The sequence below is a fragment of the Gobio gobio genome (genome assembly GCF_949357685.1).
Source record: "Gobio gobio genome assembly, chromosome: 12".
Taxonomy (NCBI): Eukaryota; Metazoa; Chordata; class Actinopteri; order Cypriniformes; family Gobionidae; genus Gobio; species Gobio gobio.
The window spans coordinates 2,463,396-2,480,574 of NC_137105.1; the positions used below are offsets into that span (position 1 = coordinate 2,463,396).

Here is a 17,179-nt window from a genome sequence, read left to right on the forward strand (position 1 = left end):
CCGGCGGCGAGCTCCGGCGAGAGCGGCGCGGCGCGTCTTGGACGATTTGGGCGTCGAGGAGAGTTGGGATCAGGTCAACTTTATGGTAATGAGCTACGACGCGCTTCGGCGGCAACCAATGGGAATGTAGAAGTGCTCCGCTTGAGATGATTCTAGAGAACGCAGCGCTGTAAACTTCGGTTCCTACCACATTAGTTCCCAAGCAAAATAGAGGAGGTTGATCACTGCTGGTGCGGCGGGTTTGATAAGAAGATGCGCAACATTATTTATACACAACACAAATGGCTTTTAATTGGTTTATTTCGTTAGCAAACATGTAACTATATTTGTTAAGTTCTTTCCATCGATCTGCTTTTTTTAACTTTCACATTCAAATGATTTCATGAGGTTATATTATACGGTTATACCCTACTTGTGGTCAGTCTGCACAAACGCCGATCAACATGATTGTTTGCTTTGCAGCCCCTTTAAATGCTGTTTCAAAAAAGACCAAGCATTCGATCTACGTCAGAGCGGCAGCGCGTCCACGAATCTTCTACAGCGTCGATGGCAGGGCGGCCAGAGCGAAGTTTGACGCTCTCGCCGGCGGCGGTGTGAACGCACAGTTATATTATAAGCATAAAAACACACTGTAATAATAATACTTAATTATAATAATTGTTAACATTATGGTAATAATTATTGATTATTATAGAAATTGTTTAAAACTGTCTGAGTAAAACCGTATAATACATAACAAATTATATTTTATTGTAATTAATTTGCAATTACTTATATATTAACTCTAACAGTTTTATTGTATTTTTGCATAATTATTATTATATTAATATTGTTAATTATAAGTTTAAAACTGTTAAAGTAAAACAAAACTATGATAAATTATTATAATATTATATTACTATACCACATTGTTTTAAAATTGTGTTTTGGCATAATCATTATTATATAAGAATTAAAACTGTCAGAAGAAAAAGTATAATGTAATAATTTTTATTATTATACTGTTTTATATTAATATATTCTAACAGATTATTGTAAATAATTGTATAGTAATAGTAAATTATATTTTATTCTTAATATTATTTAAATGTTACACATATATATATATATATATATATATATATATATATATATATATATATATATATATATATATATATATATATATATATATATATAAATAAAGAATATTCATTATTATTATTAATGTCATTATGCATATGTCTGTTAGAATAATACAATACAAAACAATTTATATAATTAATATAAAAATATAATTTTTATTATGATTGTCATGCTAACATTACACAACATTTGTTTAATTCTCAGGTTAATTACTTTGTAATAATAATAATTACTACTACTACATATTTGAATTCTATATATAATATTTATAATATTATACTCTAATGAATATTCATTATTATTAATGTTATTATTATGCAAAAATACAATGATTTAAAACATTCTGAATATTTATATAATCAATATAAAACAGTAGCATTTTTATTATGATTATGCCATTCTAAAATTCTAATTCAAATAAAATTATTATTATTACTACTATTTTAATTGTTATTATTCAATAATTAGATAAATGAAGTTAAGTTTAAGGCATGAAAGCATGTGATTGCGTCCAGAGCGGCATGTTGACCCTCCTTTGATCAAACATGGCGGCAGTATCGACTCGGTGTGTGTGTGTGTGTGTGTGTGTGTGTGTGTGTGTGTGTGTGTGTGTGTGTGTGTGTGTGTGTGTGTGTCTTCCTCTGTGGCCAAACAAACACTCACCAATGAACGTCCGCGCACATCTCCTCTCATTATACACCTCCCACAGCTGCAGAAGAAGAAAGAACAACATCAGTACACACACACACACACACACACACACACACACACACCACTGTGTTAAACGCAAATGATCATACAAGACAAGCATTTCTAAGATCATCATTCATTTCAAGTTTCATTTCAATCACATCTTAGCTTTAATCATTCCTGACAAATTCATTTTTAATTATTAAAAACACTAATAAGTCATCTGGTCTCTCTATTAACAATTAACTTAAATAGATTTGTAAAGCACTTTTCATCAAATTACATTAAATAATATGAGGTCCTGAAAATTGCTCGCATAATTATTATTCATGACAAATGCATTATTAATGTTATTACTATGATTATTATTATTATATATTACACAAGAATTAGAAATATATTCAAACAATATTTATTATATACTATAATTATTGTTATACTGTCATACTTTAAAAGACGTTTTAAAGTCTAGCATTTGCATCACTATAATATATTAAAAATAATTATATTAATATTATAATATTCTAACAGACTGCTCTAAATTACTATAGTTACACATTAATAATAAGTTATTACTTTAAATTCTTATATTTTTGCATAGTAAAAATAATTATACTAATATGATTTTATTAATAATTATCATAATTTAATAATTTTCTTTTTTATGATTCATATGTTAATTGTATTATTCTATTAATAAATAAATAATAATAATAAAGTTATTTATTATAGTTATTATAGCAATGTTAATATAATACATACATAATTTTAATATTAAATATATTATAATATTCTAACAGACCGTTTTAAATTATTATTGTTGCACAATAATAAGCATGTTTTGTTAGAATTTTTATATAAACAGACTTTTTATTATAATAATTATTATTATTACTAGATTATATTAATATTATAATATTCTAACAGACAGCTCTAAATGACGATAGTTGCACATTAATAATAAGTTATTACTTTTTTTTGCATACACATAATTATACTAATATTATTTTATTCATAATTACCATAATTGAATAATGTTATTTTTATGATTATTATGTTAATTGTATTATTCTATGAATTAATAAATAATAATAATAAAGTTGTAATAGTTAGTTGTTATTATTATAGCAATGTTAAAATAATACATACATAATTTTAATATTAAATATATTAATATAATATTCTAACAGATTATGCACAATAATAAAAATGTTTTGTATATTACTATATTTATTACTATATTAATATATGAATCACTAACATTAATTATATTAATATTATATTCTAACAGACTGTTTTAATTACTGTATGTTTGTATAATAATAATTACATTATATTATTATTATGAATAAATAATAGTAATATTAATCAAATAGATTGTTAATTATTATTGTTATTATTATTATTACTAGTATTTAAGAATTAGAAACACTGTTAGATGAGTGTAGAAGAGTCACTGCTTGACCTTTCAACTTCCCCCAGGTCAGCCAGATATTAGGAGCCACTCACTGACCGACCCAATTTACCCCAACATGAGAAGTGTTTAATCTCACCTTGATTTTGCAGTCCATCGAGCAGGACAGCAGCAGATGACCAGATGCCGGAAACAGACGGATGGCGCTGACCCCCTGCAGACAAGAGACACAGTGAGAGTGTGTGTGAGTGTGTGTGTGTGTGTGTGTGTGTGTGTGTGTGTGTGTGTGTGTGTGTGTGTGTGTGTGTGTGTGTGTGTGTGTGTGTGTGTGTGTGTGTGTGTACAAACATGAGAGAATACGAGTAAGTGAACACTTGAGTCAGTGTGTAGTCACGCTCACACTGATGCCATGAAGACCATACACACATAAATCAGTGTTAATTGCGTTGACGAATAATTTGTGTCATAATTTTCGTCAACGACATTTTTTCACTGACGAAAACGAGACGATAATTAAATGAATCAAATGGTGAGATGTGTGTAAACTAGGGTTGGGAATCGTGAGAAATTTTCCGGTTCTGGTTCCGCCTAACGATTCCGGTTCCATTAAAATTAGTAAACAAATAGTGGTAAAGGAAAAAGGCACAATACGCAACTCAAACAATCCATTTTGTGTTAAATACTTGCTCTAAAATTAATTTACAGTTTGGCAATGTCAAAAAAGTCCTGTACATATATTACAGTATTAATTAAGCCATTCTTGCAACACATTGTTTTTCAAATGAACACCTCTGAAATTGTCTTATTACATTTTATCTCTCTGTCTCTGAATAAAACCAAGTTATAAATTATATTTATTAGTTATATTTATTAATTAGTTGTATATTAATTTAATAGTAATTCAGTGAACTTGTAAATAATAAATTGCAATTCAGCATTACAAAGGTAATTGTGCCTAAACGCTTACTTAAACCATGGTGACTCAACGGTTGACAAATATATAATATATATATATATAGGCCTTTCACTATAAATCTGGTATAAGCCCTGAGGCACTCTCTGTGCTGTAGCAAATGTTTTGTCAAATTGCTAGTGCAGCCTCCTTTGCATGTTATTAACTTTTCACACGTGTTACATTTTGCTTCATTATCATTCATTCTTTGGAAATGAATCCATACTTGTGACTTTCTCTTCGCTATGCTGGTGGTTAACGAGAAAATATCTGACGCAAAACCATAAATGTGTGGCGCGAGGGCTTTCAGGCTGAACTGCGTTGCACTCCTGGAAGCGGCAACGTCATTAATATTCATGATGAGGTGAGACAGGGTTGCCAGGTTTTCACAACAAAACCCGCACAATCGCTTCAACCCGCGGACATGAAACCCAGTCCGCGTCAACAATGTTGAAGTAGCCCAATTCTGCGGGAAAACCACGGACTTGGCAACACTGGCTGTCACTCGCTATGAAAGGATACGCTTCCAGCGCTTCGCACACACATTGCACCAGAACCGTTTTCGGAACCGAAACTTAGTAATTTCGCGCGGTTCTGGTATTTTTCAAAAATCAGTTTCGGTTCTGCATAAGAACCGGTTCTCGGTTCCCAACCCTAGTGTAAACGCCAGGGCGTAAAAACGGAAAAAAATATCAATCGGTTCACTCAGAGCAGAATCGATATTTTAACGTTCCCGTTTTTGCGTTCCTCATTAAGCATTACTGTTCCGAAAACTGTTTGATTTGAAAAAAATAACGGTTAATAACGTTATTTTAATTTAGCCTATACTTTAAACAAATATGTGTAAATAAAGACTTATTTTCACTCAATAATAATATAACGCATGATAATTCAACTTGAATATTTATTTCATAACATTTTTAAAACCACAACAGAAATACATGCATTAATTACAAAGCATAAACAGCGGGACAAATATTGACCTGTTTTAATGGAGCTGAAAGTGGCTCTTATGCCGAATCTTTTCAGAAGAGTGAGAACATTCTTTGTACATAACTTTTTTTTCAACACGACTTGTTTTAAAAATTGCATGAATAAAGAATAAATAAACTGGATAACCATTGCTCTTTTAATGCTGGTAATTTTCAAAGCAAACACTGCATCCCATAATCAAATTCAGTCAGCTAATAAAGCTTGATCATTTAATGCAATATAACACCATTTAATACGAAGCATCAACCGTCTATATAGAAAACATTGAGCTGTCCTGTATTGGCAATCTGAAAGACTATAGGACAAATGTTTGATAGATGCTTAGCCTACTTGGACAGGCTTAAACGAAATCCGCAAACTAGCCTAAATCAGACTATTTGAGCTTAAAGTCCGTTCTGCTTATTTAAACGTACGAAAATAATGTCCTCCAATACCTGCGCTTTCATTGATGACCTCAGCGGGGAAAGAAATGTACTTGTATAATAATATTTAAATATATAATAATATTTTGAATAGTATTAATTCCATGCGATTGTGAGATTTTTTTGTTTAATTATTACTTTGAATTATATTTTTAGTTTTCATGTCAATTTTAGTTGAACATTTAGTCACCATTATATGCTTGTCATTTTTTAATATTGCAATTTAGATTTGATTTTTAGTTCTCATTTATAACCAGTCATTATTTTCAGTGCTTCAACTTAAACATATTTCAGTTTCTAGTTCTAGTTTAACGTATATTTTATTTCAGCTTTATATCAATTAACAGACTTTTTTTAATAAACACTAATCATAATTTATGATAACCCTGAGTTATGTAATGGAGATTCATGTTTAGATTTATTATAGTTCTTTTAGTTTTTATTTATATTTTGAATTAATTATATTATATTTATTACAGTTAAATAAGCAAATACAAGAAAACTACAATTAACATATATTAATATATACAGTAATATAACAATAGACATTTTAGATTTATAAAAACGTATTCAATTTTAGATTTATTATAGTGTCGCTAATACGTTTTCGCGACAGATCTTTAATATTTTTTATTAATGCGATTAATCCGTGCGATAGTGAGATCTTTTATTTTCTAGTTTAATTATTAATTACTATAGCCTACTTGGATAGGCTTAAACGGAATCCGCAAACTAGCCTAAATCAGACTATTTGAGTTTAAAGTCCGCACTGCTTCTTTAAACGTATGAAAAGAATGTCCTCCAATACGTGCGCTTTCATTGATGAGCTCAGCGGGGAAAGAAATGTACTTGAGGCGTGTAAATGATGACATTTCACTCTCGCTTGATCCGTCACATCACATGCTGCACTACTCTATTCATGATTGGCCACTGCCAGATTACAATATTAAAGAGAACGATAAAATAACGTTATTAACCGGTTAATGGTCATTTCAAATTAACGTTTCTGTTCAGAACGATTCAAATTGATTTGATTCCGTTTTTGTTTTTCTTCCTCTTAAAATTTCGTTCGTTTCCGGTTTTCGTTTTCGTTCCTTGAACCGGTTCAGAGCCCTGGTAAACGCCCAGCACACACACACACACACACACCAGAGGTGGACAAAGTACACAACTCCATTACTCGAGTGAAAGTAAAAGTACTACTGGTCAAATATTACTCTGCTACAAGTGAAAGTTGTTAAAAACTATTTTTACTTAAGTAAAAGTACAGAAGTACTTGCTTTTAAAAGTACTTAAGTATCAAAAGTAAATTTCCTTTTTTTTGGTCAATGCATTATTTTATTATTGTTGCATTGTTGTATAAATGCACGCTATGCCATGGTGGTTTAAGCCAGTCAGTGATGCTCCATACGACCACCTTCAACTCATTTAAATACTTAAAATTTACAAAGCTTTTTATAAAGCTGCTGTCACTTTAAGGCAGAATGCACAAATCCAACACAATGATACACATCCGATATTCCCCCAACTGTTCACGTTCACTTAAGACATCATCAACTTTATTTACGTGAATACTTCCCAAAATGAAAATTGACATTTTGTGTGTTTTGGTCTGTTTAAGTGTGAAAAAAACACAAAAGAAAGCTCTATTCAGTCCTCGAGCTCTGGCATCTCAGAAGCACAAAAAACAGACTGAACTGAGCTCGTTCATCAAGCTTTCTCAGATTCATCCATATGACTACGCTTCTCTTTCTCCCAGACATTTACATTTTGCACAAAAAAAAATTTTTACAGAAGAAAAAAAATCATCCACTGACTTGCAAAACTGCTACAGAAACGACTTTTGACTTCGAGGACCTTGATAGAAATGTAGTGGAGTAAAAAGTACGATATTTGTCTTTCAAATGTAGTGAAGTTAAAGTAAAAGTTTCCCTAAAACATATTACTTCAGTAAAGTACAGATACTCAAAAAGTGTACTTAAGTACAGTACTCAAGTAAATGTGCTTAGTTACTGTCCACCTCTGACACACACACACACACACTGATGATGGAGAGGTTGGCGGCTCACCTTGGTGTGTCCAGTCCACACATGGAGCTGCTTCTTGGGCAGGTAGCATTTGTCCGGGATGTCCGGCGAGCGCAGGTTAATGCCCACGTCCTGGGGAATGTGCAGGTATGAGCGGCCCTGGTAATCATACGCATCTTTAACTGCAGAGAGGGAGAGACAGAGGTTTAGGAGCAGATCAAACACGCGTGTGCTTGGCGTGTGCTGTGCTGGCGTACTGTGAAGGATGGTCTTCTCCTCCGCTGGAGCTTCTTCTTCATTCTTGCCTCTCTTCTGTCTCTTGGCTGTGATCTCGTCCAGCTCTTTCTGCTCATCCTGGCACATTAAAACATCAGGTTTACACCACTTCTACCAAAACTTCATATTAAAGGCAAGTTTATCATCGTGTTATAATATTAGAGGTTAATAATTAATAATAACAGAGGCCAAAGGATTATATTCAACATGAACTAAGATTAATAAATGCTTTAGAAATATGAGGAGTTAGTGTTAGAAAAGTATCTTTTAAAAGCTAAAACTGTCAAATTCATAATATTAATTCCATGTTTTTCTATTAAAATAATAAAAGGGCGTTGTATTGTAGCACAGAGGTCTCATAACTGCATTTATTCATCAACCACAATCACAAAACTATGCAATGGAGATTCATGTTTAGATTTATTACAGTTCTTTTATTTTTTATTTATATTTTGAATTAATTATATTTTTGGTTTTCATGTTAATTATTAGTCATTTTATTAGGTTTTTTTTAATATTGCAATTTAGGTTTAATTTACTTTTTATTTCAGCTAGTTTTAGTTATTATTTATTATTTTAGGGCTTCAATTTAAACTTATTTCAAGGCAAGTTTTTATTTAACTTGCATTTTATTTTATTTCAGCTTTATTTCAATTAACAATTTTTTTAAATAGTTTTAGTTCATGATTATAACCCTGGTTTGCTCGCAATTAAGTTGCAGCACAAGCGAGAGGAAATATATTTAATTAGATTCAAATAAATGCAAAAAACAGAGTTAAAAAAATATATAATAATGTAACAAACATTAATTTTAGATTCATAAAATAATTTATTAAAATTTAGATTTATTATAGAGTCACTACGAAGTTTAACGTCAGAGATCTTTTATTTTAGTTTTATTAATATTTTGAATAATATTAATTCCATGTTTTTCTATTAAAATAATAAAAGGGCATTGTATTGTAGCACAGAGGTCTCATAACTGCATTTATTCATCAACCACAATCACAAAACTATGCAATGGAGATTCATGTTTAGATTTATTACAGTTCTTTTCGTTTTTATTTTGAATTAATTATAGTTATATTATATTTATTACAGTTAAATGAGCAAATACAAGAAAACTACAATTAACATATATAGTAATGTAACAATAGACATTTTAGATTTATAAAAACGTATTAAATTTTAGATTTATTATAGTGTCGCTAATACGTTTTGCAACAGATCTTTAATATTTTATAATAATATTTTGAATAGTATTAATTCCATGCGATTGTGAGATTTTTGTGTTTAATTATTACTTTGAATTATATTTTTAGTTTTCATGTCAATTTTAGTTTAACATTTAGTCACCATTATATGCTTGTCATTTTTCAATATTGCAATTTAGATTTGATTTTTAGTTCTCATTTATAACCAGTTATTATTTTCAGTGCTTCAACTTAAACATATTTCAGTTTCTAGTTCTAGTTTAACGTATATTTTATTTCAGCTTTATATCAATTAACAGACTTTTTTTAATAAACACTAATCATAATTTATGATAATAACCCTGAGTTATGTAATGGAGATTCATGTTTAGATTTATTACAATTCTTTTAGTTTTTATTTATATTTTGAATTAATTATATTTATATTATATTTATTACAGTTAAATAAGCAAATACAAGAAAACTACAATTAACATATATTAATATATACAGTAATATAACAATAGACATTTTAGATTTATAAAAACTAGTGCTGGGCATCGATAAAAAAACAACAACTAATTAATCGCACTTTATTCTGTAATTAATCGCGATTAATCGCAAGTTTTTAATATTTTACGTTTTTAATATTTTGATATTGTAATAATTTCAGTTACTCTCCAAATTAATGTATAAACAATTTAAAGACAGCATATTTTAAATGTGTTGTATTGTCATGTTTTTATGAATGAAGGCCAGTATCACTGATACTAAAGTCTCTATGAAACATTAATGACGTTACATTACAGTATAACTGAAAGCTCCCAATTTCAACATTTATTAGGCTTTAAAAAACCAACTTTTAATTTAAGTGAACTTAAAACAATCTTTACATAAACCCAAAATAATAAATGTTATATTTACCCATGGCCTTCCCTGTTATACATATACAGAAATGTAATAGTTATCTTTCTTAACTGCATAAATAATAAATTAAATATAGATGAATCATCATTAAAGCTAAAATTTTCTCTGTTCCCGTTGTTCTTTGATGAACATTAATGACATCATCATCAGTGCTACTGTCTCTTTAAGAACAGCCGCGGATCTCACACGCTGTCCCGCGCATCTCATTTCCTCACAACTCTTTAAGTTCATTTAAGACGTTATTTAACTAATTTAAGACTCTAATATGAGAATACTCAAAATCCTCTGTGTTATTGTTTGTTCAAGAGCAAAAGAGAACTCGATGTGAGCAGGAAACTGACGCGAGTCTGTCTATGCGTCGAGTGTGTGTGTGTGTGTGTGTGTCCCTTGATTAGCTGACACGAGACGCATCCACACGGACACTGACACACACACACACACACACACACACACACACACACACACACACACACACACACACACACACACACACACACACACACACACACACACACACACACACACACACACACACACACACACACACACACACACACACACACACACACACACACACACACACACACACACACACACACACACACACACACACACACACACACACACACACACACACAGGACATTGGCATACAGCGCGTTCGCTTGTGTCTTGTCACGCTTGGAAGCATTTACATGAATAAGAGCGTGATGATCATGCAACGCTAAGCAAAAATGGATATAAAAACGGACGCTGCGTTATTTGCGTTAAATATTTTAATTGCGTTAAGCTGAAAAAATTAATCGCCCGCATTAACGCGTTAATTTGCCCAGCCCTAATAAAAACGTATTCAATTTTAGATTTATTATAGTGTCGCTAATACGTTTTTGCGACAGATCTTTAATATTTTTTATTAATGCGATTAATCCATGCGATAGTGAGATCTTTTATTTTCTAGTTTAATTATTATTTTGAATTATATTTTTTTGTTTTCATGTAAATTTTAGTTACTTCATTACATGCTTCTGTCATTTAACTATTTTTAATATTGCAATTTAGATTAGATTTTTTTGATTTTAAGATCTCATTTATAACCAGTTATTATTTTCAGTGCTTCAACTTCCATATTTCAGTTTCTAGTTCTAGTTTAACGTATATTTCAGCTTTATATCAATTATCAGACTTTTTTTAATAAACACTAATCATAATTTATGATAATAACCCTGAGTAAGTTGCAGCACAAACGAGAGAAGCAGAAATATTGATTAAAATGTGATTAATGAAGCAGCGTTTGAGTGTTTAAACGTGTGGGTGTTTGGTCACCCTGGTTTTGGATTCATCTTGTATCATTTTGAGGGACGTCTCACCTCAGAGGGTTTGGCTCCGTCTTTCTCATCCTGGTATTTGGCCCAAGGGCCCAGAAAGCTGTCGATATCCTCCGCAGCTCCTCCTTTCACCTTCTTCCTCTTCTCAGACTTCTTCGGTCCCGTCTCAAACACCGTCAGCCCTTGCGCAGGATAACAACAGTGAGTTAATAACGGTTTCTGATGATACACACACAACATGATGCAAATAAAACAGGCGCAGAACCTTTGTTTTTCTCCGCTTCTTCTATGGCTCCAATGTAGCTGCTGGACGAGACCTGACTGGTGTCCACCGATGGGTCCAGAGCATAACCTGACCCATAAACGTCAAACACACACACTTGAGTTAGTGATGCACCGATCATGATTTTACATGGCCGATTCTGATACCGATTTTTTTCAAGAAAACTGGCCGATTCCGATTCCCGATTTTTTTTTTACACAATAAAGTAATGAAAGTATACATGAACAAGATGTTTATTTGGTATTTAACAGGTTAAATCGGCTTTTGGCTAATGAAAACAAGTCCGCAATCTGAAATTAACAGGAAATTTAATTGGAAATGAAAAGGCTGAAAGGTGGAATTAAAGGCAACTGCATATTCTGCAATCCAAACAAAGATGTTACTTAAATCAGCATTTGTTTTTAAATTCAGTGTGAAGAAAAAAATACTTTACCAGTGAAATTCAATAAAACCAAAGTATATAATTGTTCCAAAATGTTAAATCAAATAATGTTTAGTGCAACGAAAAAAACTAAGATGCTACAGCAGGTGCTTTTTAAATCAAATTAAGTCAATGTAATTTTAAGGTAAAATAAAAGGTAGCACTTTAGAATAATGGTCATTAGTTAACATTAGTTAATGTATTAACTAACATGAACTAACTATGAGCAGTACATTTGTTACTGTATTTGTTCATCTTTGTTAACGTTAGTTAATATAAACATTACAGTGCATTAACTAATGTTAACAAGATTTTAATAATGCATTAGTAAATGTTGAAATTAACATTAACAAAGATTAATAAACGCTTTATAAGTGCAGTTCATTATTTTGTTAATGTTCTTCAGCTCGCGCAACTTCAGAACTTCAGCTCGCGCAACTTCAGATCTTCAGCTCGCGCAACTTCAGATCTTCAGCTCGCGCAACTTCAGATCTTCAGCTCGCGCAACTTCAGAACTTCAGCTCGCGCAACTTCAGAACTTCAGCTCGCGCAACTTCAGAACTTCAGCTCGCGCAACTTCAGAACTTCAGCTCGCGCAACTTCAGAACTTCAGCTCGCGCAACTTCAGAACTTCAGCTCGCGCAACTTCAGAACTTCAGCTCGCGCAACTTCAGAACTTCAGCTCGCGCAACTTCAGAACTTCAGCTCGCGCAACTTCAGAACTTCAGCTCGCGCAACTTCAGAACTTCAGCTCGCGCAACTTCAGAACTTCAGCTCGCGCAACTTCAGAACTTCAGCTCGCGCAACTTCAGCTCGCGCAACTTCAGCTCATGAAGGAAAGCGGCTCTTCATTCCCTTCAGCGGATCTCGTCTCTTCCCTCAGTTCTCCAGGTTCCGTTTGTAACACACAAGTGACATGTTCACGAATGATTGCAATATAGGCGTATGTGCACGCGGGCGCACTTCCGGATAAATTGGCAGAAAAATACAAAGAAAACCGGCTGGTTGCCGATCGCGCGCTAGAAGAAAAAAACGGCCGGCTCCGGTTTTTGTCCGGTCAACCGGTGCATCGCTAGATTGAGTTTCCTCCCTGCATGAATACGGAAGCTAGACGAATGAAGGAGCCTCACCGAAGGTGGAGAAGGTCCGCCTCTGCTGCTCGAACATGAAGTCGTTGACGTGAGCCGGCTCAGCGTAGCCGGATAGCATGTTCCTCGGAGCGGCCATCTGCTGCGATCTGAACGGGTTCATGGGTCCGAACTGGAATGAGATCAGACCATCAATAATATCACATATTACAGGGGCTTATCAATATCAGGGCTCGACATTAAAGGCCTTTGCACACAGAGTCCGAAATTTTTGCATGCGTTTTTTCTAGGGCTGTCAAAAGATTAATCGCGATTAAAAGTTAAAAGTTAAAAAAATAATACATTTAATAGTACATTACTATAGGGAGTAGAAAATATATATAATAAGTAGGGTTGGGCATCGTTTTGATTTGAACGATTCTGATTCCGATTCCGATTCTTAGTTTCGATTACGGTTCTTTTCGATTCTCGATTCCGATTCTTTGAGGGGTGGAGTCACAACATGTCACAGGCTCATTTCACAGAGGAAAATTGTATTTTGATTCAATAATGAGTTTTAGTTTTGGGACTTTCTCCGCTGGCATTTTCACTTGCTTTGCTGCAAAGGTGAATCCCGGTTTAACAATAGCATTAACAGCAGTCATTAGGACTGCTACTAGCGTGGGCAATTTGCGTATAGCTACATTTATCTACGAGGGGGAAAAAATAATTTCAGTAACGTTGTTGTTCACCACAATTCTCAATTTGGTCAAGGGGTTTACACTACAATCACTTACCTGATTATGATGAGGTGGGATAATGTTAGTTCACCCTGAAATGAAAATAAAGCCATCTTTTACTCACCCAGCTGTTGTTCAAATGCGCGTGTTCCAGTGTGTGCGCACTCCAAGCCGCAGTAGCCTCGTGCAATATTGTCATGACAACCGGTAGGCCTACACAATATTCACTTAAGGAGGTTATATTATTAGTATTATTACTTATCATATACGTTATAGAAAAGACGAGAATCGCGTTTTTTTCTATTGAGCTTGATTTCTCAAAATGGTGCGCGCGCGTGTGTGTGTGTGTGTGTGTGTGTGTGTGTGTGTGTGTGTGTGTGTGTGCTTATCGTGGGTGCAATGACAACAGTGCGAGTTATTATAGTAGGCATGAGCGCCGGCGGCTGCTGACAGCTCATAGTGTAACTTACACAGAGGAGCGCGCTCAGAATAACGGCCGAGCTCAGTGTTTTGACTGAATAATACGGTTTCTTTCTCGCAAAACCTATAGTGTGCCCACTGAACACTTTCCATATGGCGCGCGTCTCCCTGTATCGTTGCGTGATACATTTGTTTACTTTTTGTAATGTTTTAGCTGATCGCCATTCACTGCCATAATAGGAAGGAGCGCGTGCAGGAACAGTATTTTAAATGTCAAAGGACATAGGGCACTGGGACAACATCAGGGTAAGTAAAAGAAGGCTTTATTTTCATTTCAGGGTGAACTATCCCGTTAATAACGTTGGTTAGCGCAGGGTTGCCCGAGGGACAGACCTGCGCAGCATTTCAAACACGCTACACTCGTTAATTTATAGCTACACCACATATTTGTAGTGCATCCTCCCGTGCAAGAAATAAGTTTGTCATGTGTTGCACTGTGCCGACCCAGGTTTTTTTTTTTTTGTGAAATAAAGCCACACTTTTGAGCGCCACTTACCGTGCTCCATGGCTGCAACAGAACAAACGGGCGCGGCAAGCACTTCCGAAAACTTGCGCGTTTGGAACCGATGATCGGAATCGAAAACAAAATTTCTAAACGATTCCAATGGCATCGTTATTTTTTAAACGGTTCCAAGTTGGAACCGGTTCTCGATGCCCAACCCTAATAATAAGGTAATAGACATTATGATTTATAATAAACATCTAGTCTAGAAACAAAAGTATATATTAGGGCTGTCAAAAGATTAATCGCGATTAATCGCATCCAAAATAAAAGTTGGTGTTTACATAATATATGTGCGTATACTCTGTATAATAATTATTTATATTATATATATATATATATATACACACACAGACACAAGCATGTATTTATTTAAGAAAAATGTATTACATTTATATATAAAATATTTATATACAATATAAATTTTTTTAATACAGTTAGCAATATTTCTTAAATATATACATGAATGTGTGTGTGTGTGTATTTATATATACACATAATAATTATACAGAGTACACGCACATATATTATGTAAACACAAACTTTTATTTTGGATGTGATTAATCGCGATTAATCTTTTGACAGCCCTAATATATATATATATTAAATAAATTGAACAGTACATTACGACAGTGAGTAGAAAAAACATAAGGTTACTTAATAGACTATTTTATATTTATAATATAAATATAGTCTAGAACTAAACTGTAAAACAATAATAAGTACATTTGAATAAAATAAATGGATAAAAATGTGATTAAAAGAAAATGAGTTATTCATCTATTAATTAAAATAAATACACATGTAGATTAAAATACATTAAAGTTAAACAAACAAATAAATAATACATTTAACAGTAACTTACACACTACTATAGTGAGTAGAATATACAAATTAATATAAACTAATCTCAGATTTATAATAAACTGAGTGTTTAAATGTTAGCATGAAGTCCCACACACAAGAATGAGCATATTTGGGGTCTGTGGCGTCTAAAAGATTGAAAATATTACACATATTACTTGAAATACACAATATTCTTCTGGACGAACTCACCTCTGGAGCAAACATAGTTTCATATGTAGGGTTATAAGAGACTTCTTTGAGTGCTGGATCCAGATGTACACCGGTCTCAACATCTTCCTGAAAAACACAAACACAGAAAATATTGTTTTGATTGTTATTAAGCGACAATAACCGCGTTTTCCTCAAAATCACCGAGGCTCCTTTTGCGACTGTAACCCGCGCGTTTCTTGTTTACCTTCACGGCGACCTCGGGCGCTGAGTTCAGAACGGCTAAAGTCGTGATACTGTCGGATTTTAACGGCTGGAGGTGCGCGACCGAGTCCGGTTCGACTTTCTGCGGATTAGTGCGGGATTCTGACTCATTTTCCGAGTCTGAGTCGCTGCCGTACGAAACGAGGGCACTCACCGCCGCCGCCATCTTGACTGTTGTTGGTCTTCCGTCAGCAGGTCCTCAAAGATGAATATATATTTTTTTAAATAGCTTTAAAAAGTCTTATTTAAAAATAATAATCTTATAACATATGTCTATGCTTTAAATATTATATTATAAGCACTTTTACTATATTATAAGTTACTTTTATATGTCTGAAAGGGAATGTCAAGCGGACGCAGTTGTGCAGCGATGTAGTGCAGTGGATGTTTTATCTTTTAGGACAACGGCTTACAAGAGCGCGCATTGCGACGTACACGCGCATTGTGAAATGCGCTTATGTTATAGTTTATTATCACCAATGTTATTATTGTTAACTAAAACTAAAACCATAAAAAATGTGTTACTTGAAATAAAATAATAAAATTAAAATATATAAAATTATATATTTTTTTTTTACTTTTATGTCATAATTATGAATTATCATGTCATAATACCGCCTTTTTCATTATACATTTGTCTAAGTGTGTCATAATTATGACTGAATATCATTATTTTTTATGTCATAATTGTGACACGCTTAGGCAAAATTATAATGAAAAAGTCAAAATTATGACATGATCATTTATAATTATGACAAAAAAGTCAAAATTATAATATGAAACGTCAATTATGACACGCTTGGATGAAATGCTACTTCATAATTTACACTTTTATTTCTTAATTATAAACTAGCACGTCATAATTGTGACTTTTAATTTCGACATCATTTCGAAAATACGACTTTTTATGTCACAATTATGTTTCATGTCATAATTTTGACTTTTATGGCATATTTATGAATTAGAATGTCATAACATAGACCTTTTCATTATAAATTTGTCTAAGTGTCATAATTATGCATTTATTTTAACTGTTAATGTGATAATTATGACACCCTTAGACAAA

At 32.9% G+C, this 17,179-nt stretch overlaps 1 protein-coding gene across 1 annotated transcript in view; it reads right to left on the reverse strand.

Annotated features, from left to right (window-relative positions):
* Nucleotides 1-16,546, reverse strand: part of cdc40 (cell division cycle 40 homolog) — a 38,529-nt gene extending 21,983 nt beyond the window's left edge. The window contains exons 1-10 of the mRNA XM_079831910.1: nt 16,437-16,546; nt 16,097-16,311; nt 15,892-15,978; nt 13,177-13,306; nt 11,608-11,694; nt 11,385-11,524; nt 7,881-7,977; nt 7,666-7,805; nt 3,369-3,443; nt 1,789-1,834 (exon numbers count right to left, since the gene is read on the reverse strand). Of these exons, the coding sequence (XP_079688036.1) occupies nt 1,789-1,834; nt 3,369-3,443; nt 7,666-7,805; nt 7,881-7,977; nt 11,385-11,524; nt 11,608-11,694; nt 13,177-13,306; nt 15,892-15,978; nt 16,097-16,279 (985 nt within the window). The 5' untranslated portion in view covers nt 16,280-16,311; nt 16,437-16,546. The remainder of the gene's footprint in view (nt 1-1,788; nt 1,835-3,368; nt 3,444-7,665; nt 7,806-7,880; nt 7,978-11,384; nt 11,525-11,607; nt 11,695-13,176; nt 13,307-15,891; nt 15,979-16,096; nt 16,312-16,436) is intronic.
* Nucleotides 16,547-17,179: the final 633 nt, after the last annotated feature.